This window comes from Mirounga leonina, unplaced genomic scaffold (genome assembly GCF_011800145.1).
Source record: "Mirounga leonina isolate KUSES-001 unplaced genomic scaffold, KU_Mleo_1.0 Mir_204, whole genome shotgun sequence".
Classification (NCBI taxonomy): Eukaryota; Metazoa; Chordata; class Mammalia; order Carnivora; family Phocidae; genus Mirounga; species Mirounga leonina.
The window spans coordinates 21295058-21322797 of record NW_023270513.1 but is presented as its reverse complement, the minus strand read 5'-3'; the positions used below and the strand labels follow the sequence as shown (position 1 = coordinate 21322797).

The 27740-nt window shown below is 39.6% G+C and overlaps 1 protein-coding gene and 1 long non-coding RNA gene across 3 annotated transcripts in view; one reads left to right on the top strand and one right to left on the bottom strand.

Annotated features, from left to right (window-relative positions):
- The window catches only part of DIAPH2 (diaphanous related formin 2), a 959330-nt gene extending 951420 nt beyond the window's left edge, over positions 1-7910 (bottom strand). Inside the window, exon 1 of the mRNA XM_035028841.1 lies at positions 7527-7910. Within this exon, the coding sequence (XP_034884732.1) occupies positions 7527-7658 (132 nt within the window). The 5' untranslated portion in view covers positions 7659-7910. The remainder of the gene's footprint in view (positions 1-7526) is intronic.
- The window catches only part of LOC118026092, a 44531-nt gene continuing 24157 nt past the window's right edge, over positions 7367-27740 (top strand). For both annotated transcript variants that reach the window (XR_004683462.1, XR_004683461.1), the window contains exons 1-3: positions 7367-7534; positions 9227-9298; positions 27500-27733. This is a non-coding gene — a long non-coding RNA (uncharacterized LOC118026092). The remainder of the gene's footprint in view (positions 7535-9226; positions 9299-27499; positions 27734-27740) is intronic.

Here is a 27740-nt window from a genome sequence, read left to right as displayed (position 1 = left end):
TGTCTCAATACAGAGATACTGTATAGGCTAAAACTAAACTGCTGTCTGGAAAGTAGTGGTTACACAATTTCTTTAGTAAATCTGTGTGGAGTCTAGGCTTTTTGCCCAAGCTGATTTCTCATACTTACCCACTCCACCCATCCCCAGCTCCATCACCACATTAGTGTAGCCTGGTTTTCAATTTTAACCCCACAAATATCTAAATAAGAAAACTTAATAGTTCAGAGTTCTTTGTAAAGGTTTGCTCATCCAATTATCCATATTCAGCAACCTAGAGTATATTAAAGTGGCTAAAAACCAAAGACAGACACCTCAATTACCAAATTGGCATTTGCGAAATAAAAACTAAAGCTAGCAACATATACTTAGCTGTGTGTGTGTGTATATCAAAGAGTTATATGAACCCTTTATCCAAGAACTCAAGAACACATTTCCTTTGCCCAACTATCTACAACATTTCCCTGGGAAGAAAATACTTATACATAAACCCCACCCTACTTCACAAATTGCAAAATGAAGAATGAGTGATTACCCAACCAGTGAGTGGAGCCAAAAGTCTTTTTTTTTTTTTTTAAAGATTTTATTTATTTATTTGAGAGAGAGAGAATGAGAGAGAGCACATGAGAGGGGGGAGGGTCAGAGAGAGAAGCAGACTCCCTGCCGAGCTGGGAGCCTGATGCAGGACTCGATCCAGGGACTCCAGGATCATGACCTGAGCCGAAGGCAGTCACTTAACCAACTGAGCCACCCAGGCACCCGAGCCAAAAGTCTTAATTTGGTCTCTTTTCTATGGCACATAGTAGCTATTCTATGGAGTCTCCACACTTGCATAGATAACCTTTCCAGATACTTCTAATTAAAGACAGAGGGGCAGCTGGGTGGCTCAGTCAGTTAAGTGTCCCACTCTTGATTTGGCTCAGGTCATGATCTTGGGGTCCTGGGATTGAGCCCCACATCGGGCTCCATGCTCCATGCTGAGTTTGATTAAGAGATTCTTCTTTCCCTCTCCCTCTGCCCCTGCTCACGCATGCACTCACACTCTCTAAAATAAATCTTAAGAAAAAGAACTAAAGACAGAAGTGAACTTAATTGGAGTTGACACTTTATGATAGCACTTTATGTGGAGTAACTTTAAATGAAATTTTACCATTAACTTTGGGGCGACTGGGTGGCTCAGTCGGTTAAGCATCCAACTCTTGGTTTCAGCTCAGGTCATGATCTCATGGGTCTTAAGGTTAAGCCCCACTTCAGGCTCCACGCTCAATGGGGAGTCTGCTTGAAGAGTCTCTTCCTCTACCCCTCCCCCAACTCACATGTACACACTCTCTCAAAATAAATCTTTAAAAAAAATTTCACCATTAACTTTAAGTTGTATTTGTTTAAGGAGCTCAGTGGCACGTATATTAATTAGGCACACATTAGATTAAATCTCTATTCTTTGAGGCAATTAGGGATATTTGAATATGAGTTTAGTATTATATGATAACAAGCAATACATTATTCTTTTAAGATGCAACAGTGGCATGTGGTTACATTAAAAAAAAGTAATTTTTAGAAAAGCACACTGAAGTGTTTAGGAGCAAAATGACATGATATCTGGGTTTTGCATTAAAATTTTAGCAAGGAAAAAATAAAGGATGGATAAAAGCAAATGCTGAAAATCTATATAACTGCTAGATTGGGGGTAATGGATATATGGTGATTCGTTACACTAACCTCTCTACTTTTTAGTATGTTTGCAAATTTTTATGTTTAAAAAAAAAGGCCATATTAACTAGCCCATATTACAAATAAAGTGACTATTTTTTATCTCTTTTACTTTTAGCTAGGTGAAAGACAAACAAATTAAGGATAGACAAAAATTCCTCATAATTATGACCAAATCTTTACCAAAGCATGTGGATATCTATCCCAAAATGACAAACAGATTTAGGGCTGTACCTATTTTCTCCCTTGGGTGACTACCAGAATTACCGGGTGACTACCAGACTTACCAGGTGACTGAATCAATAGCCTTTGGGAAATAATACATTTGTAATGAAGTCTTGGATTCCTACATAGACCTGCATGAATAGCCACCTAGAAGAAGCTTCTCTCATGAAGTAGGCACTGCTATATAGAGCCTTAACAGCAGGAGAGACTGGTGGACAATTTGACAGTATTTGGTAGCTTACTCTCCCAAAAGCAATACAGAAAAACCTTCATTAAACAAAAGCCCGTGTAAGTGGTGATTAGTAAGAATTTTGTTTGCCACATTCTTTCATGAGAAAGGCACCAATACCCTCTCCCCAGGCCACCTCACATAAGCAAGCAAAAATCAGAATTCACTTGAATGTCTGCTCAAGCTATGTCAGAGTAAATCAATCAGACTGAAACAAATTCAACCTAATCAGATAACTAAGTTTTAAATTAGTATGAGTTCACATCTGTTAGTCATAATAAATATATGTAAAAATATGTAAAACATATGTAAAAATATGTAAAATATATCTCAACCTTCCTTTATATGCATCAATTTTGAGCTGTCTAATGGGTATCTCCTATAAGATGCCCACTTGGATATCAAGTATATAACTATTATTTCAAGTCACCTGGTTATCATCTTAGTCTCTTCAGTCTTAAGACAAAATAGCATATCAAACACCCCAAATCTGACAGAAGGAACTGGTCTCTTCTGCATGGCAGACTGAATATAGGAATAGGGTAAGTTGGGTCTTCAATAATAATCCACATGGTGCTAGTGATAACAGTAATATTTAACCAAACATGCTGATTCATGGAAATTAGCCAAAGTATCCTGTTAAAGTGTTCTTTGGGACCAGATTGGCAAAGAATAGGATTTCACTTCAATGACATACTGCTACTGCCAGAGCTCTTGGTACCTGGAGTAAACTCTAGGTGGATTATAATTCTAATGGTTCCAAAAAGAGAGATTGAGTAATTTTTCACTTTCAGAGACCCTAAAGCATAATAACTCGGTGCTACAAGTACCTTTTGTAATAGAAGTGATAGATTTTAAACTTATCTCTAGGTCAGTCCCCTTAACATATCAGTGACTCAGTTTCCTTATTTGTACAACAGCAAGCTACCTGGCAAGGCAGAATGCCAAAGATATCTAATAAAAGTCTGTTTTAAGATTTTCATTTATTTGTCAGAGAGAGAGCGAGCGAGCACAAGCAGGGGGAGCAGCAGGCAGAGGGAGAAGCAGGCTCCCCACTGAGCAAGGAGCCCGATGCGGGACTCTATCCCAAGACCCTGGGATCATGACCCAAGACGAAGGCAGATGCTTAACCAACTGAGCCAGCCGGGCATCCGTCTATTAAACATTTTTTAACAAAAATTTTAAATGTGTCAAATTGATAAACTGAAAGAAAATGGTAGCCTGGTTCTTAAAAAATACTATAGTAAAAAAAATGTTGGGGCACCTGGGTGGCTCAGTCTTTAAACATCTGCCTTCAGCTCAGGTCATGATCTCAGGATCCTGGGATCGAGCCCCGCATCAGGCTCCCTGCTCGGCCAGGAGCCTGCTTCTCCCTCTCCCACTCCCCCTGCTTGTGTTCCCTCTCTAGCTGTCTCTCTCTCTCTGTCAAATAAAATAAAATCTTAAAAAAAAAATCTCTGTAGATACAAGATCAGCATGTAACATTCAGACTCACAATAGTTACGAATTCAGAATAAGGAAAACCCTTTGGTAAGCTGAAGTAATCAATGAAGTTTTAATGAAAGAATGAGGGAATTTTGAGACACAAGCTGGGCTGTGAAAGGCAGGTGAGATTTATAAAGGAGAAACACAAGGTGGATATTTCAAATTTGGTGAAGATGTTCAGTGTGGGTGGCAAGAAGGTGAGGCAATGGAGTGGCAGGAGGAAACTGAAGTGCAGAGAAATATGCCTAGTAAATAGATGAACTAGTAAATGGATGAGTAGATGAGCTGCAACTGGAATCCAGGTCTCTAAACATCAACCACTCTGTTCCTCCTAACTGGTCTTCCTGCCTCCATTCTGGCACCCCTCTCCAAGAAATTCACCATTGTATCAATTAAATCAAAACATGATTTATTCATTTAAAAAACCAAACCAAATATCCAGGAAGTTATACAATAACCAAAAAATTAACTTCTGTTACATCAAGTTACTAATTTGACTCCACTATCTAAAGAACAAAAGGCTTCAGGAATGATACAGAAACACAAAATCAAAATGCAAAAACATGTGAGGGGTGTTAGTTCTACCTTAACAATGGCCTCTTTTAATGGTCAAGCCCTTGCCTTAAATATGTGGGATTCAAGATGCAGCTCCTTCATAATACTTCTAGAGCTCTACTAGATTTGACAAAATACACTCCATGATTGACACCAAATTACTAATTAATCTAAGCTTCATGCTGCTTGATGACATGCTACAATCTGGGCCTAACCAAAGAGTTACATAAAATACAAAGCTTTACTACTAATGCATTATTCAAAATGTGAGAAGAAGTTCAAGAGAAGACTGCCTTCAGTAAAAAGAATCAAAAAGGGTCATTATGAGAATTCACAGATGAAGAAAATTAAACTAAGTTCTGTTAAATTTTGATTTAGTCTTAAACAGAAGTCATTAAAGTCTTGAAATGTCACTTTGAAAAATATTATAATACCCATCAAAAAAAAATTCTAATACCCATCAAAAGGTTGAGATATAAATTAGAGTAGTTCCTCTCAACAGAAAACATACATTCCTTCTCCAGTTTTCCAGAACAATGAGGAACTAAATGAAAACTGAATCACAAGCCTTATACTGTAATGAATCCACTATAAGTATTGTTACTTTTTCTATGTAATGGAAACTTTCATCTTAGCTAATACTATATATAGACATTATCTAATTATCTTTTTACTCCCAGATGAATAATATTCAATATCAATCATTTGTGTGATCAGTACTATTTTCCTTCTCCCTTCATCACTGACCTCCTCCCCTCCCTAGTAACTTGGAGTGGAATCAACTGGCATTTCCTTTACCCTCTCTCTTTGGTAACCTAATAGTTCTTAGGCTTCTATCGGTGACAGGTGCCTATGAGAAACTGATGAAAACTATGAGACCCAGAAAAATGAATGTACCTACATACACTCAAATTTTTCATACAATTTCAGGAGTTTAAGAACCCCTATCCCCCACAATCACCTACACAAATAATTTCTAAGATCATATAGCTCTCTTTTATAATCTCACACAACTCCTTTATATACATATACAATTAAGAACTATTACAGTGATTAATGACATAATACTCAAAATAATAAAATTAAGTCTAGATAAAGCTTTATTTTACTGGCAATATTTTATGTTAAGAACCGCAGATGAACTCCATCCTAAAAAGCCTTAGAAGAACATGTTGAGCACTTCAATAAGGCAACTTAAAATAATGAGTAAGGCGTTTATTTAAAAAAAAAAAAAAGTCTACCAAGTCTTGTTGTTTGGTCAACTTGCTTGCCTTAAAATGTGCTGAAATGTCTTCCTAAATTTTTTATTAACTCTGACACATCTGCTTGTAAAATCATGTAAGGCTCCGAAGTTAATCTGAGCAAAAAAGAAAGTTCCAATTGATAGTAACAAACTCTTGGATTCAAATACGTGTTCTACTATATCAAGCTATGTTCAACACTGAACGCCGTTAGCTAGTAAGTGAAAGTGATACCATCTCATAACGATCTAGTTACCTCGTCAAAGCAAGTAAAACATAAAAGATGAAACAGGACAAATACCAAAGGGAAAGGAAGAATATAATCAAACTGTTATTACTAACAGAGATAAGTGCTTTCTTGAAAGTGTAGTTCCTAAAAGTAGAAGCTTCTTGCTGGATGTACCAAACTATTCATGGACACTGAGTTCACTTTTACTTTTGCTGAAACTTTTAATCATTGTTTAAATCACAGTTTTGTACTGGGTCAAAATAAAAAAAAGGAAATATTTACCACAACTGATAAATTTCAAAATCATATCAGAATTTTTAAATATATTAAACTTTGGTGATACACTCACAAAACTTAAGTTTCATGATGCTGGAGGCACCTATTAAACCCATTAACCCTCTGCCAGCAAAGACAATTCACAAAAAGCAGTTTCTTCATTTGTAAATACTAGGTTAACAGGACATATCAAGTAAGCAAGTTCTCAATTTGCCTCAAGTTAGGGTGGAATTGATGAGACTTTAAACTGTTCATTTTATTCTACCCCACTAAGTCCCTTCCCTACACAATGGAAATCTGTGTATTTCATGAAATAATACTTTGACCAGTAAGGACAATCCATAATTGAAAGGCAAACTGAAAGAGAGAAGTGCAACAGGTACATACCAAATGATCAGATGCCATAAGAAAAGGCTTTAGTAATGTCACTAGTCTCCTCCCCTATTACAAACAAGTTGCTGGTTAAAACTGAAAACTAAATGTGCAACATGTGCTTGTACTTCAGAGTCAGAGGAAGAACCTTCAAACAGGATTTATTTGCTGAATCTGTGCAGGAAAACTATTTTCCCTCATGCCACCCAAATTATAAACGTTTATTGATAAACGTCTGCATATTTGCCATGGTTGGGAAAAATAGACTGCAGTCAATATATTTTGTTAATGCTACCAGTTTTTAAATTTCACTATTAAGCCATTTTCATATAAACTAAAAAAAAAAGAGGAACCCTTTTAACTGATGAGTTGAGGAAACTCCAGTATTTCCCAACCTAATACCAGGCCCCATAGATTACATTCCTCGGCACATTAAGTCAGTGGCAGGAAATGGACTGCTACCATTGGTTCACACACTTTCAGGGCAATGAAACTTGTGCAGTCTTAGGGCTTTTGAGCGTTCTTAATCAACTAAGTGGAAGTACTGTAATGACTCTATTATATACACAACAGTTGGTGGTACCTCACCCAGCCTCGAACTCCCACGCTCCCCCCACTTTTACAAATGTTTCTTGGGTGAGCACAGGGAAGAGGCAACGGGAAAAAGCGCACGTAGGCGACTCTTCCTTAGATTTCTGGTAAAGTACAAAGACTAGGAGCCTACGCTTTGTGTTTTTAAGGGTGAGGCTGGTTTGTAAGTCTGTGGGTGGGCTCCCAAGTATCTGGGTTGAAAAGAAAAGAGGTTCCCCTACCCGGACACTTAAGTATTAAGAGTCAAAACCCAGCAACTGACTGAGGTGGGAAAGAAAGGAATCGCGGGAATATTCGTGCCCACAAGTTAGACAAACAACAGACCCTACCCAGGAACTCGGAGTCTCCCCAAGTTGGGGTGGGGCCTTTCTCCTTTCCGCACTGCCTCGCGGAATGGTAAGAGTGAGAAAGGGGTTAAATGGAGAAGGGGGTGCTCTTCCGCCCCCACGCCGTCTCCGCGCCTCGGCGTGGCCGCTCCTTGAGCGGCTCCCGGAGTAGCACAGCCAGATCGCGGTTAGCCTTGGGAGGGGGCCCCGGGTTCCCCCGTGCGCAACAGCCGGAGGATCCCGGGGCTCTCGATGTCCCCAAGGCCGGCGGGGACTGCGGGAGCACTCACCAGTTTGGGTTTGTTTTTCGTTTCCTCTTCGTTGGCGGCCCGGTTCCCCGCGCTCCGCTTGTTGCTCCGGCCCCCACCGGGTTCCTCGCTGCCGCCTCCCGCTCCCGACGCCGCCGCCCCGGGCTGCTCCATCTTTCTCTGGCCTTATCACCTGTGACCTGTAACCCCACCTCTCCTCAACTTGGGGAAGCCCCTCGGGGTGGTCCCGCTGCCCCAGCTGATTCGGTATCACCTCTTCCTGGTGAGAGTGTGTCTGCCTGGGAGCTGCCGATTTCAGGCTCCCGGCTCCCAGGCACCCCCGACGCAACACGCCTTTGCCACTACTCGGCGCTGGGGCAAGCCCTGCCCCTGAGCAGCTGCAATTACCGCGGTCGCTGGCGCCGCCGCCCTCAGGGCGGTGTTTAAGGGTGGAGGGAAAGTAGGTGCCTATCTCTTTAAGAGGGCCTCGACACACGTGATTCATCAAAGTACCCGCAGTCAGCCGCCTGGGCGCAGAAAGCTGCTTCCTACTCCCAGTGCCGAGCGGGCCTCAGCTACTGAGCATGCCCAGCGCAGCGACGGGCGCCAGAGGATAGGAGAGGACTTTAAGCTGCGGTTAAGCACTGATTTCACTTCCTAGGGGCTCAGCGTGAAATGGAAGGGAACTAGCCAAGAGAAAGGAGGTGTAGCCCATTTTAGAGATGGGGAAACTGAGGCCCGGAAGGACTCAAGTATGAGTTTAACTGGCAGGTGTACCTGAGTATCCGCTTCCCCTAGTGTAGGCCAGAGCACCTTCCCCACGGACGCCTTGCTGGGGGTGTGGTCCTGCTAGGCTCTGTGGGAGGGGTAGATTGGCAAGACAGCTGGCATCGTATAGGAAAACTACCATTGGGAGCACTGATTAATTGCCTAGACAGACTGTATGGGCCAAAGTGGACAGAAGGGGGTGCTTTGTATTGCCATGATTGCTTTGAGATCAAAGAAATACAGTCGTTCCTTTATTCCCATGCTGCTGGGTAGTAGAAGCAGCAGGCATCCACTACCTAATCTTGGAGGAAGGGGGAGCAGTTTAAGGCTCTTTAACTAAAACACCTATAGAGAGCTAGCAATTGGATTGAGTGCTATTTTCAGTTTCTGGGACTAGTTTAGGTTTAGGGTTGTTGTGGGGAGTAAGATCATGTGTGTCAAAGCTTTGTTTAAAACGTAAATCTCTACACAAATGCTAGGTGTTTTTGTGCAGCAGCAGCAGGGTACTGTAAGCATCGTTAGTCTTTAGTGCTTGTCTTGTCAGGAAGAGGCCCAGGCTATATTTCTAACATCTTTTTTAAACAGGGCCCTCTAAAAATAGTGTTCACACTGAGACCATTGCAGGGGCAGAGCAGGATTTGAATGAACCACCATCATAGAATAAGAGCACATATGCTAGTGAAGCCTGAAGTGTAGCCTCAGATACTAAGTCTACTAACATGTCCATATGTCTGTTACTCAGATATCTTCAGGCTATGACTTCTTTTGCCCTCCCCTTCAACCTAAATTCAACTATGGCAAATCTAATTTGTTTATGAGCATATTTATTGGGAGTGCACTACAATAAATTTGACCATGCTATAGATGTGATGAGGCAATTAACTGGGACAGTAGAGTGAAAAAAACATAATATTATCTAAAAACAGTTTTAATCCTGGCTGTCATTATCATTAACTTTCTTTTTAATCATGCAGGTGGTAAACTACCCAAAACAACACAGAAGAGAAAATCCATGCTCCCAGACAGGGTGGACAAGGAGCCCTAAGGTAAATTTGCTTTGTCTAAGTTTCTATCTTAAAATTTGATGTATATTTTGAACTCAACTCACTATATGCACACAAACACATATGTGATTTAACTTAAATGTTTCCCCTCCTGAAAAATTGAGTAAAAATGCATGCTACAGAAAGACATGACCTGTTTACCCAATGCTTTCATCCAATTCCTGTTTAAGAGATGTGGATATGGGTGAGAATCCTCCAAGCTCAAACATGGATCAATAATCTGCTGCATGGGTATTTATTAAGCTCCTTAGAGTATACCAGGTGCTATACAGAGTGTTCTGGGTTAGAAGAATGAAGTGGACACACTTTCTGCCCTTTAGAACTTCATAGTCTACCGGGAGAGACAGACGATTAAAGAACTGCACTTCAGGACAACAGATATGAACAGGGAGCTCATAGAGCACATGAGGGAGGTAAACCACCAGAATGTCAAGGTTCCAAGACACCTTCCCAAAGAGAATGATATTTGAGCTAAGTCTTAAAGGTATAATTAAAGTTAGTATTTGTTGATAGCCTACTAAATATTAGGTACTGTGCTAGGCATTGTGGATACAATAGTGAACAAGACAGATATAGCTTGCTCTTATAGGGTTTTCAGGCTATTGGAAAGCATATTAAAACTGTGTTGAGCAATTACAAGGCAAAGAAAGAGGGGGAAGAGCATTTCAGGCAAGGGAAATGACAATAGCATGTGCAGAGACCCTATGGTTAAGAAATTGAGGGCATCTGGGGGGAGAAGGCTTCTGTTGCCAAGAGAAAAAGTGGAACAGATAAGCAGTTTCCAGATCATGAAGGACTTTTAGGTCTCATTAGTGTGGTTTTAAAAGGGAGAAGGCATTATAATACAAATGGCCTGTTTGGAGTATGTAAATAAACTTGAAAATGGTTTGACATTATTTGAATATAAGGTTGGGTTTCACTATCCTCAGGCCAAGTGAAGCTACATTTGAAATCCAGTTAGTTAAAGGTATGTGTAAAAGGTGCATAATCTTTACTGCAAAAAGTGAAAAAAATCTCTTCCTGATATGGCTTACATTTGACTTTACTGTGATTACCTCGGCCCCATCTTAATTCTTGATGTTTGTTTTTTAGCATTTTGCTTCAGGTAATGTAAACAGTAATTAAACAACACCCTTCCTTCCTACATCAAGGTCATTGGTCTCTCTTGGAAACTAATATATGAAAGAAACCACTACTGTCCTGCAAGGATTTGTCCACTGATTATGAACCAGGCACCTCACCAAGTACAGTCTTAGGGCTGATCTCACTGCACATACATTCCTTTGTTTTTACCTTCCTGGGACACACAGATAGCTTGGTGGATGGAGAGATCTCTTTTCTCTCATGCTGAAAAAAGAAGGAGGCTACTAACATCAGTCGAGATATCAAAAGTTTATGTTAGACCCGCTGACCTTGTAGTCTCTCCCTCTGGCTTCTCATGAGTTTAGCATCCAGTTAACATTAAAAACTGAGCCCTAGGCGAAAAGAAAGATAAAAGGCTGCTAGGTTCTGTCTTTCTTCAAATTGACCTTAGAGTCATTTGTTACCCCAGAGGTTTCTGATGAGCCTCATATTATCCCTCTTGTTTTCTGTGTCTCCCTTCTGCTGAATGTTCTCTTCTAAACGATCTGGGTCATTAATAAAGAAATGAAAGGAAACGTGGATTAGACAGAAATGAGAACCCCCTTTAGGGTCATGGAAAAACATTTGTGATATAAAATTTGCCTAAGAGTAAAGTTATTTTAGTAAGTTATTTATTAAGCATATACTGTGTGCCAACACCAAAATAGATGTACAGAAAAAAAATACCAGACATTCTGCTATAATGTTACATATGTCTTCCTGAAGAATCTCCTGTTCTATAGAATTGCACACTGGGAAAAACAGGGATTCTAGGGAAACATGGTTAGGGAAGATCACTTAAATCCAGTGCAACTTTATAATCAGAGCACTAACAAAAACAAGTAAAATTTAACAAGGTTAAATCTCCACTGGCATTTGCTCCATCATCACAACCCTCAATGCTTGGTAGCCTTCATGCTTCTTCCTTCCTGATGTGGATCCTCAAGGGCATTAACTTTTAATAGATATTATCTTTATCAGAATTAAAAATCTAATTGAGGGGTGCCTGGGTGGCACAGTCAGTTAAGCCTCCGACTCTTGGTTTCGGCTCAAGTCTAGATCTCATGGTCCTGAGATCCAGCCATGTGTTGGGCTCAGCAGGGAGTCTGCTGGAGATTCTCTCTCTCTCCCTCTCCCTCTGCCCCCCAACTTGTGCTCTCTCTTTCTCTCTCTCAAATAAATAAATAGATCTTTTTAAAAAAATCTAAAGAGTACCCAACTTGTTAAAATCTGTGGTAAAATGTCTTCACAGCTTCACTACCAGTAGTCACAGCTTCACCAGATAGTTTAATGTAAGGAACTTAGAGGTTGTTGAAGCCACTATACCAGTCATACTGAAGGGGCAGAGTCTGGTGCAAGATTCTTCTTTTTTTCTTAAAGTCTTCATATATTGCTAGGATTTATGCTTAATTGTGAGAAAGCTTGCTCCTCATCACCTCAAAATTTAAAGTGCTAAGAAAATTCACATGTGAACCAACTGGACTTCCACATAATTCTTCTATTTACCAATTGCTAATGTGCTGTTTGTGGTACACAAACACTTGTAATAAAACAGACTGAAATGGAAAATCCCTGCCATTAATAGCTATAAAATCTACTATAAAACAACAAATTTGTGAAACGGTAAGAGAAAATCAGCTGCCTAAATTGGAGGTACTGACTCTAAATTCAACATAACATGGTAAAGGGGTGAGATTGGTTGGACCTAGAATAGATGAAGAAGTTCTCAAGGAGAAGGTAGAACTTGAGCTGCTGAGGTATGAAGCAGAAATCAGATGTGAATAGGCAAAGCTAAGAAAGGAAGTAAGGAAAAGACAACATATAGAATGGTATGGAAACAATACTGACCAATGATGTTGAGGGGCCAGTGGGGCTTGAGTAGAATGCTAAGAACATAGATGTTGAATAACAGTAGGAAACATGGTTGTCCTACTAGCATTTTCCCAGAATGTAAACAGATTTGAATGTAAGACATAGTGGTAGTAATGCCTAAAGATCTTTAGCAGGAATGTTATAAAATAAAGAAGTAAGGAGCTGGTCTGGCAGTGGCATGCAGAATAACTTTTTTTTTCTTTTTTTAAATTTAAATTCAAAAGTATAGTATTGGTTTCAGGAGTAAAATTTAGTGATTCATCACTTACATACAACACCCAGTGCTCATCCCAACAAGTTGCCTTCCTTAATGCCCATCACCCATTTATCACATCCCTCTACCCATCTCCCCTCCATCTACCCTCAGTTTGTTCTCAATAGTTAAGAGTTTGCCTCCCTCTCTGTTTTGAACTTATTTTATTCTCCCTTCCCTAACCCTAACCCTTCCCCTATGTTCATCTGTTTTGTTTCTTAAATTCCACATATGAGTGAAATCATATGGTATTTGTCTTTCTCTGACTGACTTACTTCACTTAGCATAATGCACTCTAGTTCCATCCACATCATAGCAAATGACAAGATTTCATTCTTTTTTATGGCTGAGTAATTTTCCATCATATGAATATATATATTCTTATAATGGTGTATATATACCACAGCTTCTCTATCCATTCTTCAATCTGTGGACACATGGGCTGTTTTTGTAATTTGGCTGTTGTTGATAATGCTGCCATAAACATCAGAGTGCATATATCCCTTCGAATTAGTGTTTTTGTGTTCTTTGGGTAATTATCTATTAGTGCAATTGCTGGATCACTGGGTAGTTCTGTTTTTAACTTTTTGAGGAAACTCCATACTGTTTTTCAGAGTGGCTGCACCAGTTTGCATTCAAACCAACAGTGTAAACGGGTTCCCGTTTCTCTGCATCCTTGCCAATACCTGTTCTTTCTTGTGTTGTTGATTTTAGCCATTCTGACAGGTGTAAGGTGATATCTCATTGTAGTTTTGATTCATATTACCCTGATGATCAGTGATGCTGAGCATCTTTTCATGTGTCTGTTGGCCATCTGTATGTCTTTGGAAAAATGTTCATGTCTTCTGCCCATTTTTAACTGGATTATTTGTTTTTTGGGTGTTGGGGTTTTTTTTAATTTTTTAAGTAAACTTGCCACACATGGGGGTTGAACTCACAATGGGTGCTGAGTTCAGTAAGTTCTTTATAGATGTTGTATACTAACCCTTTATCAGATATGTTATTTGCAAATATCTTCTCCCATTCTGTAGGTTGCCCTTTAGTTTTGTTGATTTTTTCCTTCACTGTGCAGAAGCTTTTTATTTTGATGAAATAAGTCAGTCAGAGAAAAACAAGAACCATATGATTTCACTTATATGTGGAATCTAAGAAACAAAAGAAAGGAGCAACAGGGGAAAAAAGAGAGGCAAACCAAGAAACAGACTTAACTAGAAAGAACAAACTGTTACTGGAAGGGAAGTGGGGGGATGGATTAAGGATTAAGGATTGCACTTGTGATGAGCACCAGTTGTTGTGTGGAAGTGTTGAATCACTGTATTGTACACCTGAAACTAATATTACACTGTGTTAACTAACTAGAATTTAAATAAAAACTTAAAAAAATAAAGGAACAAACTGTTTCTCTCCACAGATTATATACAGGAGACAACGGAAAAGAAAGAATAGACAAGAATTACTAAAATGTTGGCCCAAGGACATAAAAACCTAGTAGCAAACTGGGAGATAGTATCTCAAGGTATTTGTCATTTGCAGACAGCCATGCCAAGGAGCCTGGTACCCAAAAACTAAAGAGACTAATTACAGCAGGACAGGAAAGCTAAGAAGCTTCCTGTAGTCACCAACAGGAAGAGTCTGGGCAGGCTGGTAAAGCAGAATGAAGGGTTGTGTAACAGTAGGCAATAAGCAGGCAAACAGCTAGACTCTAGAAGTCCAGAATTGGATGTCCTGGCAGGCAGGCAGAGAATAGAATCCAGTCTGCTGGCAGGCAATAGGCAGATAAGCAGGAATCCACTGATGGGGGATTGGGATTAAGAAACAAATTAGCAGTCTCTTAAACAGTCTGGCAAGACACTGCTAAACAAGGCAGGGCACCAGACCTAAAGAAATTGGCATAACAGATGAAATCTACAAAGAAAGGCAGATACCAGTGAATAAAAGATGGCAACAAAGACACCCAGTTTAAGTGGTCTGTGAGATCACAGTAGGACCAGAAGGGATAGGTCCACTTGATGCTAAGCCACAAACTATTGAAATACTCCTCCTTGAATCCTCTCTGACTAGGAACAAGATCGGTCGCAGTGAAGAAAAAGTAGACAACAAGAAAAAGCCTGGAAAAAATAATGACCAATAGCGGTCACTTACCTGAAGTAAAGGTTAATGTGTTCAGTTGTGATGATTACAGGGATTGGGGCTAGAAGCCAGGCAGCTAAAACATAGCCCCACAAAAATTAGTCCAAAAGACTATGGTACCAATTTCTCCTTTTGGGGAAAGTGTTGAGACTAATAGAGACTGAGAATTCCCAGAATCATACCACCTATGGTTTTATACAGTATACTGAAAACCAACCCTTTGAATTTTATATGGAAAATATGCTTCTAACAAAGAACAGACTTCCCTGTTAACCAAAGTCCCAAAGCAATTTTTAAGAGTGGCTTAACAGATCATAAATGATAATTGTCCAGTCTATAAGTTAGTAAGACATAGGTATAGTAATAAACAGTGAGGGGAAAACTTTCAATTTGCTTGCTAAACTATGTGGATCAGAGAAACACACATTGGTGTTAATAGGGAGGCTATTTAAGAAGCTGAGGGGGTTTTTTTAGAAAAAAATCAGTATGTATAAACAGTGTCTTGAAGATAAATGTAGTTCAAAAGTGAGACTAAAATTATGCAACTAAAACCTATTGCCTCTTTTACTTTGTGGTTTATTCTCTGACCTTTTCAAAATATAATTAATCATGAAAATTGAAGAAGACATGTTTGACATCTGTAAATAATAACTTGTTTTCATATCTAGGTATCAGTAGTTAGGCAAGTCTTAGAAATAGGTTTATTTTGGGGCAACTGGGTAGCTCAGTCAGTTATGTGTCCGACTCTTGATTTTGGCTCAGGTCATGATCTCAGGATTGTGAGATCAAGCCCATCTTCTCACTTTCCCTCCCCTTCTGCCTCTCCCCCCCAACACATGTGCACACACTCTGTCTAAAAAAAAAAAAAAAAAAAAAAGGTTTATTTTGTTTTATATATTCTCCCACATAAATTTTAGCAGCTTTATTGAGATATAATTCACAAATCATACATTTCGCCCTTTTAAAGAGTACAATTCAGCTTTTTTAATATATTCACAGAGTTGTATAACCATCACTGCAATCAATTTTAGAATATTTTCATCACACCAGAAGGAATCTTGTCTTTAACCATAACCCCTCCTCAGTCCTCCCAAACCACACCCCTCCCAACCCAAGGCAACCACTAACCCACTTTTATGTCTCTCTAGATTTCCCTCTTCTAGGCATTCACATATAGAATCTTAAAATGTATGGTGTTTTATTAACTGGATTCTTTCACTGAGAATAATATTTTCAAGGTTCATCCATTCCACATCAATTTTTATTTGTTCATTATTACCTGTTTGTTCCTTAGCATAAATACAAATCAGTTGTTTAAGCCACCTCCCCTGCTATACACACAATAACAAGCATATATCTACTTACCATTCCAAAGAATTGATATTCTCCTGTGAACACCAATCTTGTCCTTCCTCTCCTGGCAAAAGCAGGAAATTCAGGGTTTGATTTTGCTATACAATGATATAAGAATTTCTTTCTGACCCAGAGCCTGATGTATGGAAATGACCACAAACACCATATTTAATCAAGTATACATTATGTACCAGAACAACTCTTAGGAGTTTATATAGACTAAACAGGACAACCCATTAACCGATTACATTAAATTGTATATTACCTAATACAGTAGTGGAAAATATATAGTTCTTATCCTACTTATTTTTAAGTCTTCCGTTCCAACATATTAGAAGCTAAATGGCATCTACATTGGCATCAGATTCATTCAGAAAGCCTTCTTTAAGATATGCACGTGAATTTTTAAGAAAATTTTTGGAAAAGACTTTTAATCTACAGAATAAAGCTTTTGCATTGCAGGTAAAGCTCTATGTGTGATCCTACAATAATATATAACTGTCATTAGATTACTTTTTCTTTTTACACTATTTTTTGTGATTAAATATAAGACTATAAAGTAATAAGATTTTAGCTAGCATATTAGAACTTATACATATCATTTGAATTATATTAACAAATATTGAGTAGTAAATATGTCTAGGGCATGGTGCTAAGGATAAATGAATGATAACACTATTCAAGATCTCATTTGGCTTAGGATATTGTCGAGGCAACTGACAAGAACTCATCTGACTGCAAAAGAATATTACAGATGTCTAGAGGATGGGGAAGGTTTTTTTTTTTCTTTTTACAAGGTTTTCTTTTTTAAGGATTTTATTTGAGAGAGAGAGAAAGAGAGACAGAGCATGAGCATGAGCAGGGGGGAGGAGGCCAAGGCAGAGGGAGAAGCAGACTCCCCACTGAGCAGGGAGCCGAAGTGGGGCTCAATCCTATGACCTTGAGATCATGACCTGAGTGTAAGGCAGATGCTTAACCAACTGGGCCACCCCGGTGCCCCAAGAAAGGGGAAGGTTTTATGGAAAGGCTATGCCTTTAAATATAAGTAGGACCCCCAAAAGTTGAAAATTAGAGGAAAGGGCTTTTGAGGGAGAGGGAACAACATGAGCAAAAGCTTAGAGAAAGGAAAATGTGGGCTGGGTTTGGAAATTGATTAGTCATCTAATGGAGCTGGAAGGTAGGTTTTATGACTGTATAGTGGGAGATAAAGCTGGGAAAGAGGGGCCAAATCAGGAAGACTTTGAATGCCATTCTGATTTTATTCCATAACTGTGGAGAGTTGCCAGAAATATATGAACAGGAAAAACACATGATTAGACCTGTATTTTAGGAACAGTGCTCTGGCATTGGTATGTAGAATGGTTTATAAGATAACACACTGGAGACAAGGAGATAAATTAGGACACCACTTTCAAAAGTCATTCTCTTATTGGAGAATGAGTACTTTCGCTCAACCTGACTGCCAGTTATAGGAACCTGACCTAGTGCAGATATCCAAAATAGTCCAGAAAAGGAGGAGGGAGAAAAGTGAGCCAAGGCAAAAATCTGCTAAGAAAAACCAAGACTCAAAAAATAAACATAGTGCAAAGGTCTAAAGTAGTCCTGTTAGATTTGACTTACAGATTCAAGAGTTTGCAAGTTACAGCCAGGATCATAACTAGGTATCTTAAGGGAGGAAGGAAAATCAATGGTAAACAGCCTGGAGGCATCCATAACTTGTTGGTTGGTGGATATGAGATGCATAATTGAGTTGGGCTGGTTCAAGGGACCCAAGGCAGTTAATAAGATATTTCAGTGATAGACATGCAATAATAAGACAGTAGAAGAAAGTATGGAAAGATAGGAACAGACTTCTCAGATCATATTTATAGGATCTACTGACCTGATATGGGAAATAAGGGAAAGGGAAAAGTAGAAGATAATTCTGAGGTTTCAAACCTGAGTTACAGGGAGAGTGATAATTTTGCAATGCAGATTGAGAATCAAAGAGGAGAAATATATTTTGAAAAATATAATGCTGAGTTATGTATGAAGGATGCCACATTTCAGGTTCCTGCAAAATATGCAGATGAAGACATCATTAGACATTAGGTCTTATGTTTCTGAAAAAGTTTGGAGATAGATTATTTAGAGTCATTTACATAGCAATATTAGTTGAAGATGTGGTAGTAAGTAAGATCACCAAGAAAGAGAGTGGGGAAGGTTATGAAAACCAAAGAAAGAAGTTTGTTGAAAGCTCATTTTAAGTGTGGACAAGGGGAAAGTAGTAATCCAAGGTTATAGCTTAGCAGTTTATTACTCATGGTAGGTTCTGAGATTTCAGTTCAGTGTGACAGGAATGGCAATGATACCATGATACTAGAATGCAGATTGGGAATCTGAGAGGAGAAATATTTTTTATGGGGGATGGCTGGATGCTAAGAAAAAAATTCAGACAGGTAAGATGGGATCTAGGAAAGTGCAATAACAGAGACCATACGTTAATTTTGAAGAGATGATAGCCAGCAGCAACATCAGAAAGGAGGAGGTCTTTGGTGACATTAAAAACAAATCAGGAAACCAATGAGCAGATTTCTTTTCGGAAACAATACACATTTGAAAGACTATACATACATTAAAATAAAGCTAACATTGCTCAGAACTACAAGATTGCTTGCTTTCAGAAACAGTTCACCAGCCAAACAAGAAAAAGTCTAGTTTTTTTTCATAGAGCGTACTTGCTCTTGACATATACGTGTGTTTCTGTCAGCTTCTTTCTCTTTTACTTGTCTCTCTTCTTTCTTCCCTCCTTTCTTAGTTCATTATCCTTTCCATCTTGCCAGATGTAGTAATGTAAACCCTTCACTCCCTGTTCCAAGAAAGTCTCTCCTGGTGTACTGGGACCAGATACAGAGTAGAGGGTCTATATAGGGTAGAGACAAGTCCAAGGTGCCAAGTTGAAACTAAGAACTATGGGGAGCAGTACTCAGAATGTATCAGAAAGTAGACTGACTTCCATAATTTTATTTGTGTGCTAGAAGCCTACTCTAAATGCTAGAGGTTTATGACATGCAAATTACAGTAAGTTAAGGATTGCTTAGATATATCCTTATATACTAAAAAGCATACACAAAGCACACAAATAGATATAGACATAGATAAATCTTTTATTTATCATGTTAATATATACATATACAAACATGTCCACATTAATAATGACACACATGGAAAATGAATATGAATATGAGAGACCACATTTATTTTGGTTATTCAGGAGTAAATTGCATTTCATTTTCTTTTTTTAAAGATTTTATTTATTTATTTGACAGAGAGACAGGGAGAGAAGGAACACAAGCAGGGGGAGTGGGAGAGGAAGAAGCAGGCTTCCTGCTGAGCAGGGAGCCCGATGGAGGGCTCGATCCCAGGCTGAGCCAAAGGCAGACACCTAACAACTGAGCCACCCAGGCACCCCTGCATTTCATTTTCTAGAATTTCATTTATTCTTCCTCACTGTTACTTCTAGAATGCTGAACTAGCTTAATTTGGACAGTGAACTACACTTTGGAAATATGTTTCAAGAGCTCTAGAACATAAATCCTACATCTAGATTCTGAGATCTTACCTCTAAAGAGCACATTGCCAAGATCATTGGCTCTAATTTAAAGACTTGGCCCTGGGTGATTATGGCAAGTCAGGATCCATAGCCACACCTGCCAGCTTTGCACATCAAGGCAATTCACAAAAAAGGGCTTAGAGGACAAGTCGAGAGATAGACAGATGGTTAATATAAACAGTGTTGAGCTAGGACAGTGCTTCTGAAAGTATAGACCCCAGACCAATAGCATCAGCATCACCTGGAAACTTCTTAGTACTAAAAATTCTTGAGCAGCAGTCCAGATCTACTGGATCAGAAACTCTATGTTTGCAATCCAGCAATCTGTGTTTTAACAAGCCCTCCAGGTGATTTTGATGCATGCTAAAGTTTGAGAACCAGTGAGGTAGAAGAAAACAAGTCATGAGCAGAAGGGCTATAAGAGGAAAGAGAAACAAGATACCAGCAAGGGAGGTGGCAATGAATGAAGGAGAGGAATACTGAAGGAGTAGTATATTGAATTGTATCACTCCAACTGCCTTCTTTTTTTTTAATTTTTTAATTTTTTAATTTTTTAAATTTTATTATGTTATGTTAGTCACCATACAATACATTAGTTTTTGATGTAGTGATCCACGATCCATTGTTTTCATATAACACCCAGTGCTCTATGCTGTACGTGCCCTCCTTAATAACCATCACCGGACTAACCCATCCCCCCTCCCCTCTCCCCTCTAAAACACTGTTTCTCAGAGTCAATAGTCTCTCATGGTTCATCTCTCCCTCTGATTTCCCCCCCTTCATTTTTCCTTCCTTCTCCTAATGTCCTCCATGCTATTCCTTATGTTCCACAAATAAGTGAAACCATATGATAATTGACTTTCTCTGCTTGACTTATTTCACTTAGCATAATCTCCTCCAGTCCCATCCATGTTGATGTAAAAGTTGGGTAATTCATCCTTTCTGATGGCTGAGTAATATTCCATTGTATATATGGACCACATCTTCTTTATCCATTCATCTGTTGAAGGGCATCTCGGCTCTTTCCACAGTTTGGCTATTGCGGACATCGCTGCTATGAACATTGGGGTGCATATGGCCCTTCTTTTCACTACATCTGTGTCTTTGGGGTAAATACCCAGGAGTGTGATTGATGGGTCATAGGGTAGCTCTATTTTTAATTTTTTGAGGAACCTCTACACTGTTTTCCAAAGTGGCTGTACCACTTGCATTCCCACCAACAGTGTAAGAGGGTTCCCCTTTCTCCACAACCTCTCCAACATTTGTTGTTTGTTTCTTTCCCTGTCCATTTTTGCCATTCTAACTGGTGTAAGGTGATATCTCAATGTGGTTTTGATTTGAATTTCCCTGATGGCTAATGATGATGAACATATTTTCATGTGTCTGTTAGCCATTTGTATGTCTTCTTCAGAGAAGTGTCTTTTCATGTCTTCTGCCCATTTTTTGACTTGATTATTTGTTTTTTGGGTGTTGAGTTTTAGTTCTTTACAGATCTTGGATACCAGCCCTTTATCTGTAGTGTCATTTGCAAATATCTTCTCCCATTCTGTGGGTTGCCTCTTTGTTTTGTTGACTGTTTCCTTTGCTGTGCAGAAGCTTTTTTATCTTGATGAAGTCCCAAAAGTTCATTTTTGCTTTTGTTTCACTAGCCTTTGGAGATGTATCTTGAAAGAAGTTGCTGTGGCTGATGTCAAAGAGGTGACTGCCTATGTTCTCCTCTAGGATTTTGATGGATTCCTGTCTCACATTGAGGTCTTTCATCCACTTTGAGTTTATCTTTGTGTATGGTGTTAGAGAATGGTCGAGTTTCATTCTTCTGCATGTGGCTGTCCAGTTTTCCTAGAACCATTTATTGAAGAGACTGTCTTTTTTCCATTGCATGTTTTTCCCTGCTTTGTCAAAGATTATTTGACCATAGAGTTGAGGGTCCATATCTGGGTTCTCTATTCTGTTCCATTGGTCTATATGTCTGTTTTTGTGCCAGTACCATGCTGTCTTGGTGATCACAGCTTTGTAATAGAGCTTGAAATTGGGCAACGTGATGCCCCCAGCTTTGTTTTTCTTTTTCAACATTTCCTTGGCAATTCAGGGTCTTTTCTGATTCCATACAAATTTTAGGATTGTTTGCTCCAGCACTTTGAAAAATGTCTTTGGAATTTTGATCGGGATGGCATTGAATGTATAGATTGCTCTAGGTAGCATAGACATTTTAACAATGTTTATTCTTCCGATCCATGAGCATGGAATGTTTTTCCAACTTTGTGTGTCTTCTTCAATTTCTTTCATGAGTGTTCTGTAGTTCCTAGAGTATAGATCCTTTACCTCTTTGGTTAGGTTTATTCCGAGGTATCTTATGGTTTTTGGTGCTATTGTAAATGGAATCGTTTCTCTAATTTCTCTTTCTACAGTTGCGTTGTCAGTGTATAAGAAAGCAACTGATTTCTGTGCATTGATTTTGTATCCTGCCACATTACTGAATTGCTGGATGAGTTCTAGTAATTTGGGGGTGGAGTATTTGGGTTTTCCACATAAAGTATCATGTCATCTGTGAAAAGAGAGAGTTTGACTTCTTCTTTGCCAATTTGAATACCTTTTATTTCTTTTTGTTGTCTGATTGCTGTTGCTAGGACTTCTAGTACTATGTTGATGCAAGAGTGGGCATCCTTGACGTGTTCCTGATCTTAAGTGAAAGGCTCTCCGCTCTTCCCCATTGAGGATGATATTCACTGTGGGTTTTTCATGGATGGATTTTATGAATCTGAGGAATGTTCCCTCTATCCCTATACTCTGAAGAGTTTTAATCAGGAAAGGATGTTGTATTTTGTCAAATGCTTTTTCTGCATCAATTGAGAGGACCATATGGTTCTTCTCTCTCCTCTTATTAATGTGTTCTATCACATTGATTGATTTGCGAATGTTGAACCACCTTTGCATCCCAGGGATAAATCCCACTTGGCCGTGGTGGATGATCCTTTTAATGTATTGTTAGATCCTATTAGCTAGGATTTTGTTGAGTATTTTGGAATCCATATTCATCAGGGATATCGGTCTGAAATTCTCCTTTTTGATGGGGTCTTTGCCTGGTTTGGGGATTAAGATAATGCTGGCCTCATAGAATGAGTTTGGAAGTTTTCCTTCTGTTTCTATTTTTTGAAACAGCTTCAGTAGAATAGGTATTATTTCTTCTGTGAATGTTTGGTAGAATTCCCCAGGGAATCCGTCAGGCCCTGGACTCTTGTTTTTTGGGAGGTTTTTGATCACTGCTTCAATCTCATTACTGGTTATTGGCCTATTCAGGTTGTTAGTTTCTTCCTGTTTCAGTCTTGGCAGCTTATAGGTTTCCAAGAAGGCCCCCATTTCATCCAGATTGCTCAGTTTATTGGCATATAGTTGTTGATAATAATTTCTAATAATTGTTTCTATTTCCTTGGTGTTAGTCGTGATCTCTCCCCTTTCATTCATCATTTATCAATTTGGGTCCTTTCTCTTTTTTTTTTGGATAAGCCTGGCCAGTGGTTTATTGATCTTATGAATTCTTTCAAAGAACCCACTTCTAGTTTTGTGGATCTGATCTACTGTGTTTCTGGTTTCTAATTCATTGATCTCTGCTTTAATTTTAATTATTTCTCTTCTAATGCATGGCTTAGGCATCGTTTGTTCCTTTTTCTCTAGTTCTTTAAGGTGTAGAGTTAGTTGGTGAATTCGGGATATTCTATTTTATTGAGTGAGGGTTGGATGGCTATGTATTTCCCCCTTAGGACCGCCTTTGCAGTATCCCATAGGTTTTGGACCGATGTGTTTTCGTTTTCATTGATTTCCATGAATTGTTTAAGTTCTTCTTTGATTTCCTGGTTGACCCAAATATTTTTGAGCAGAGTGGTCTTTAGCTTCCAAGTGTTTGAATTTCTGCCAAATTTTTTCTTGTGATTGAGTTCCAGTTTTAAAGTGTTGTGGTCTGAGAATATGCAGGGAATAATCTCAGTCTTTTGGTATCAGCTGAGACCTGATTTGTGACCCAGTATGTGGTCTATTCTGGAGAAAGTTCCATGTGTGCTTCAGAAGAATGAGTATTCTGTTGTTTTAGGGTGGAATGTTCTATAAATATCTGTGAGGTCCATCTGGTCCAATGTATCATTGTTTCCTTGTTGATTTTCTGCTTAGATGATCTGTCCATTGCTGAGAGTGGAGTATTGAGGTCTGCTACAATTTTTTTTTTAAGATTTTATTTATTTATCTGACAGATAGAGACAGCAAGAGAGGGAACACAAGCAGGGGGAGTGGAGAAGGGAGAAGCAGGCTTCCCGCTGAGCAGGGAGCCCGATGCGGGGCTCGATCCCAGGACCCTGGGGCCATGACCTGAGCCGAAGGCAAACGCTTAACAACTGAGCCACCCAGGCACCCCGGTGTCTCCTACAATTAACGTATTGTTATCAATATAACTCTTTATTTTGGTTAACCGTTGGCTTTTGTAGATGGCTGATCCCATGTTGGGGGCATAGATATTTACAATTGTTAGATCTTCTTGTTGGATAGACCCTTTAAGAATGATATAGTGTCCTTCTGTGTCTCTAAATACAGACTTTAGTTTAAAATCTAATTTGTCTCAGAATTGCTACCCCAGCTTTCTTTTGAGGTCCACTGGCATGGAAGATGGCTCTCCATCCCTTCACATTCAGTCTGGATGTAACTTTAGGTTCAAAATGAGTCTCTTTTAGGCAGCATATGGATGGGTCCTGTCTTTTTATCCAGTCTGCAACCCTGTGTCATTTTATGGGAGCGTTTAGGCCATTCACGTTGAGAGTGATTATTGAAAGATATGAATTAATTGTCATCATGTTGCCTGTGAAGATGTTGTTTTTATATACTGTCCCAATAAATTTCTGTTGTATATCACTCTTGGGGTCTTTCTCCTTTTATAGAACGCCCCCTTAATATTTCTTGCAGGGCCGGCTTAGTGGTCACATATTCTTTCAGCTTCTGCCAGTCGTGGAAGCTCTGCATCTCTCCATCCATTCTAAATGAAAGCCTTGCCGGGTAAAGTATTCTTGGCTGCATGTTCTTCTCATTTAGTACCCTGAATATGTCTTGCCAGGCCTTTCTGGCTTACCAGGTCTCTGTGGATAGGTCTGACGTTATTCTGATGTTCCTCCCTCTGTACGTAAGGAATCTCTTCCCCCTAACTGCCCTTAAGATGGTTTCCTTGCTTCTAAGATTTGCGAGTTTTACTATTACATGCCGGGGTGTTGGCCTGTTTTCCTTGATCTTGGGAGGGGTCCTCTCTGCCTCTAGGACGCGAATGTTTGTTTCATTCCCTAGATTAGGGAAGTTCTCAGCTATGATTTGCTCAAATACATCTTCTAGTCCTCTCTCTCTCTCCACTCCCTCTGGGATTCCGATTATTCTGACACTGGAACGCTTCATGGTGTCACTTATTTCTCTGATTCTATTTTCATGGATTCTGAGTTGTTTTTCCCTGGCCTCCTCTTTTCCCTTTTTAACTATTATATTGTCTACCACGTTGCTTATTCGTTCTTCTGCCTCAGTTACCCTAGCTGTTAGATTATCTTGATTGGATTGGATCTCATTGATAGCATTTTTAAGTTCTGCCAATTCAGCTTTCATTTCTGCCCTTAGAGACTCTATGTTGCCATTAATTGATTTCTCCATTCTAGCCATTGTCTTCACAATTGCTAGCCTGAATTCCGTCTCTGACATCTTGATTATATCTGCATCCATTTGTAAATCTGCGGCATAAGTCATAATCTCTGAGTCTTTTCTATTTTGGGGGTTCCTCCTCCTAGTCATTCTGTTGATGGGTGTTTGAGGGAATGTATAGAGTCCAAATTATTGACCAGAACCCAAGCAAGATGCACCTGTTTTCTTGGGACCTTAGGGTTGCTGGCCTCTTGTTTTCCCAGCCTGTCTTCTGTGGGAGGGGCCTGCCGCGCTGTTACTCAGGCAACCCTGTTTGGGCAGAGTTGCCCTGCCTCCCTGTGGCGGGGGATGAGCTCAGTGGGAATCAGTTTTGGGGGCTTTTGTTCTCTGGCGGCTTTCCCTGGCGGCTTTCCACGACTCTTCCGCGAGTCAGAGCAGAAGAGACCGTTTCCAACCCTCTGCCTCAGAGCAAAGAGACCGCAGTCTGTTCTTCAGTGAGCTCTCCAGGCCACACTCTCTGTTTCTGTCCGTGCTGCTATAAACTGCAGCGTCCTTGGTTGTGCACCCCTCCGCAGTGCCCCCAGTCCTGTCTCCAGGTCGGAGCAGGTCTCTGCCCTTTGTGCCTCTAAAACCGCCAGCCGCACCCATTTCACATGCCTGACCCCGCCGCTCTGGGTTTCCATCCCAGGGGCTGCCCTAAAGTCCTTTCCCCGCAGCTACCGGTCTGCGAGTCTGTGCCCCGTCCCCAGCGCGCGAGGCTGTCACTCACCGGCGGTGTAGGATCCCCACTGACAGGCTCCCTCCCGCTGCTGTTTATCCTCTGACATCTGCCCGCAGAATCAGGGCTCCCCACTTCGTACCTCAAAACCAACCGCCTGCGATATTCTGCTTGTAGAGATCCAGATCTTCTTACATCTCAGGCTGGTTTCCTGGGTGCTCAGAGTGGCCTGGTAGATATCCAGCTCAATTCCGGGGACCAGTTGAAATAGGGTCCCCTACTCTTCCGCCATCTTTCCTTCCTCCAATCACTCATATCATTTTAAATATACAACTCAAAAGAGGATTCTCTAACCTTTTCTTTGTGGTGTTTGCTGACCAAAGATCTTCTTCTACTTCTAATAGCATCTTCAAAGACTAAAAAGAGACCTCTAATGAAGATTCACTAGTATATGCAGAGATTTGTAGGATAACTTTTATAAGCTAGATATCTGCTAAGTGATAAAGTACTTGATAATGAGTTGGATTATCTCACTGCTTTTGTACCCTGGTTCTTATATATCATTAGGGATTATTCTAGTTTTGGCAAACAATTCAGGTATCCTTTTTTAAAATTGTCCTTGGATTTCAGAGTTCTTATATGTAGCCTTGAGTTCAGTGAAGGCTTAGCTTGTAAAAGCCTATCAGGACTGGTTTTTAATTTGGATAACACATGGGCGCCTGGGTGGCTCAGTTGGTTAAGCGACTGCCTTTGGCTCAGGTCATGATCCTGGAGTCCTGGGATCGAGTCCCGCATCCAGCTCCCTGCTCAGCAGGGAGTCTGCTTCTCCCTCTGACCCTCCTCCCTCTCATGTGCTCTCTCTCATTCTCTCTCTCAAATAAATAAATAAAATCTTAAAAAAAAAAATTTGGATAACACATTCTGCAAAGTCTTGACCATCATATTAATACAAAAAATGAACATATTTGAGCTGATTTTTTCTACAAATAAAAACACAGCACTGTATAAAGTTTTCTAAAAAAAATCTAAATCAACTTTTAAGACTTTAGGGAATATACTAAATAGATGAATAAATTAATTCTTAAAAATAATAAGCTCCAGTACCTTATGCAGTAGTATTAATTAGGCAGTATTCTGGGGCTTAATATTTTCTTTTACCATGATTGGGTCACCATAAGTCTAGCTCCTTCAATATTGCATTTCCTCTGTAGTAATATTCAACACATGTTATTGTACTTGCCTCACAGTCAGCAAGATTTTGCCAAAAAGGAGTTTTAAATCTATGTGGATCCTTTCTTTGTATTAATTTATGTGGTAACCTAAAATAATGTTGTGTGCTGAACTGTGTCCTCATAAAATTTATATGTTGAAGTCCCTAGTATCTCAGAATATGACTTTATTTGATGATAGAGTCTTTAAAGAGGTAATTAAGCTAAAATGAGGTCAATAGGGTATGCTTTAATCCAATATGAATCATGTTCTTATAAGAAAACTTTAGGACAGAGACACACAGAGGAAGACCATGTGACAATACAGGGAAAAGATAGCCATCTGCAAGCTGAGGAGAGAGGCCTGAGAAGAAACCGACCCTGCCAATACTTTAGTCTGAGACTTCCAACCTCCAGAATTGCAAGAAAATAAATTTCCATTGAAGCCACCCAGTCTGTGGTGCTTTGTTATGACAGCCCTAGCAACTAATACAATAACTAAAAGATTGTTTTGGTAAGTA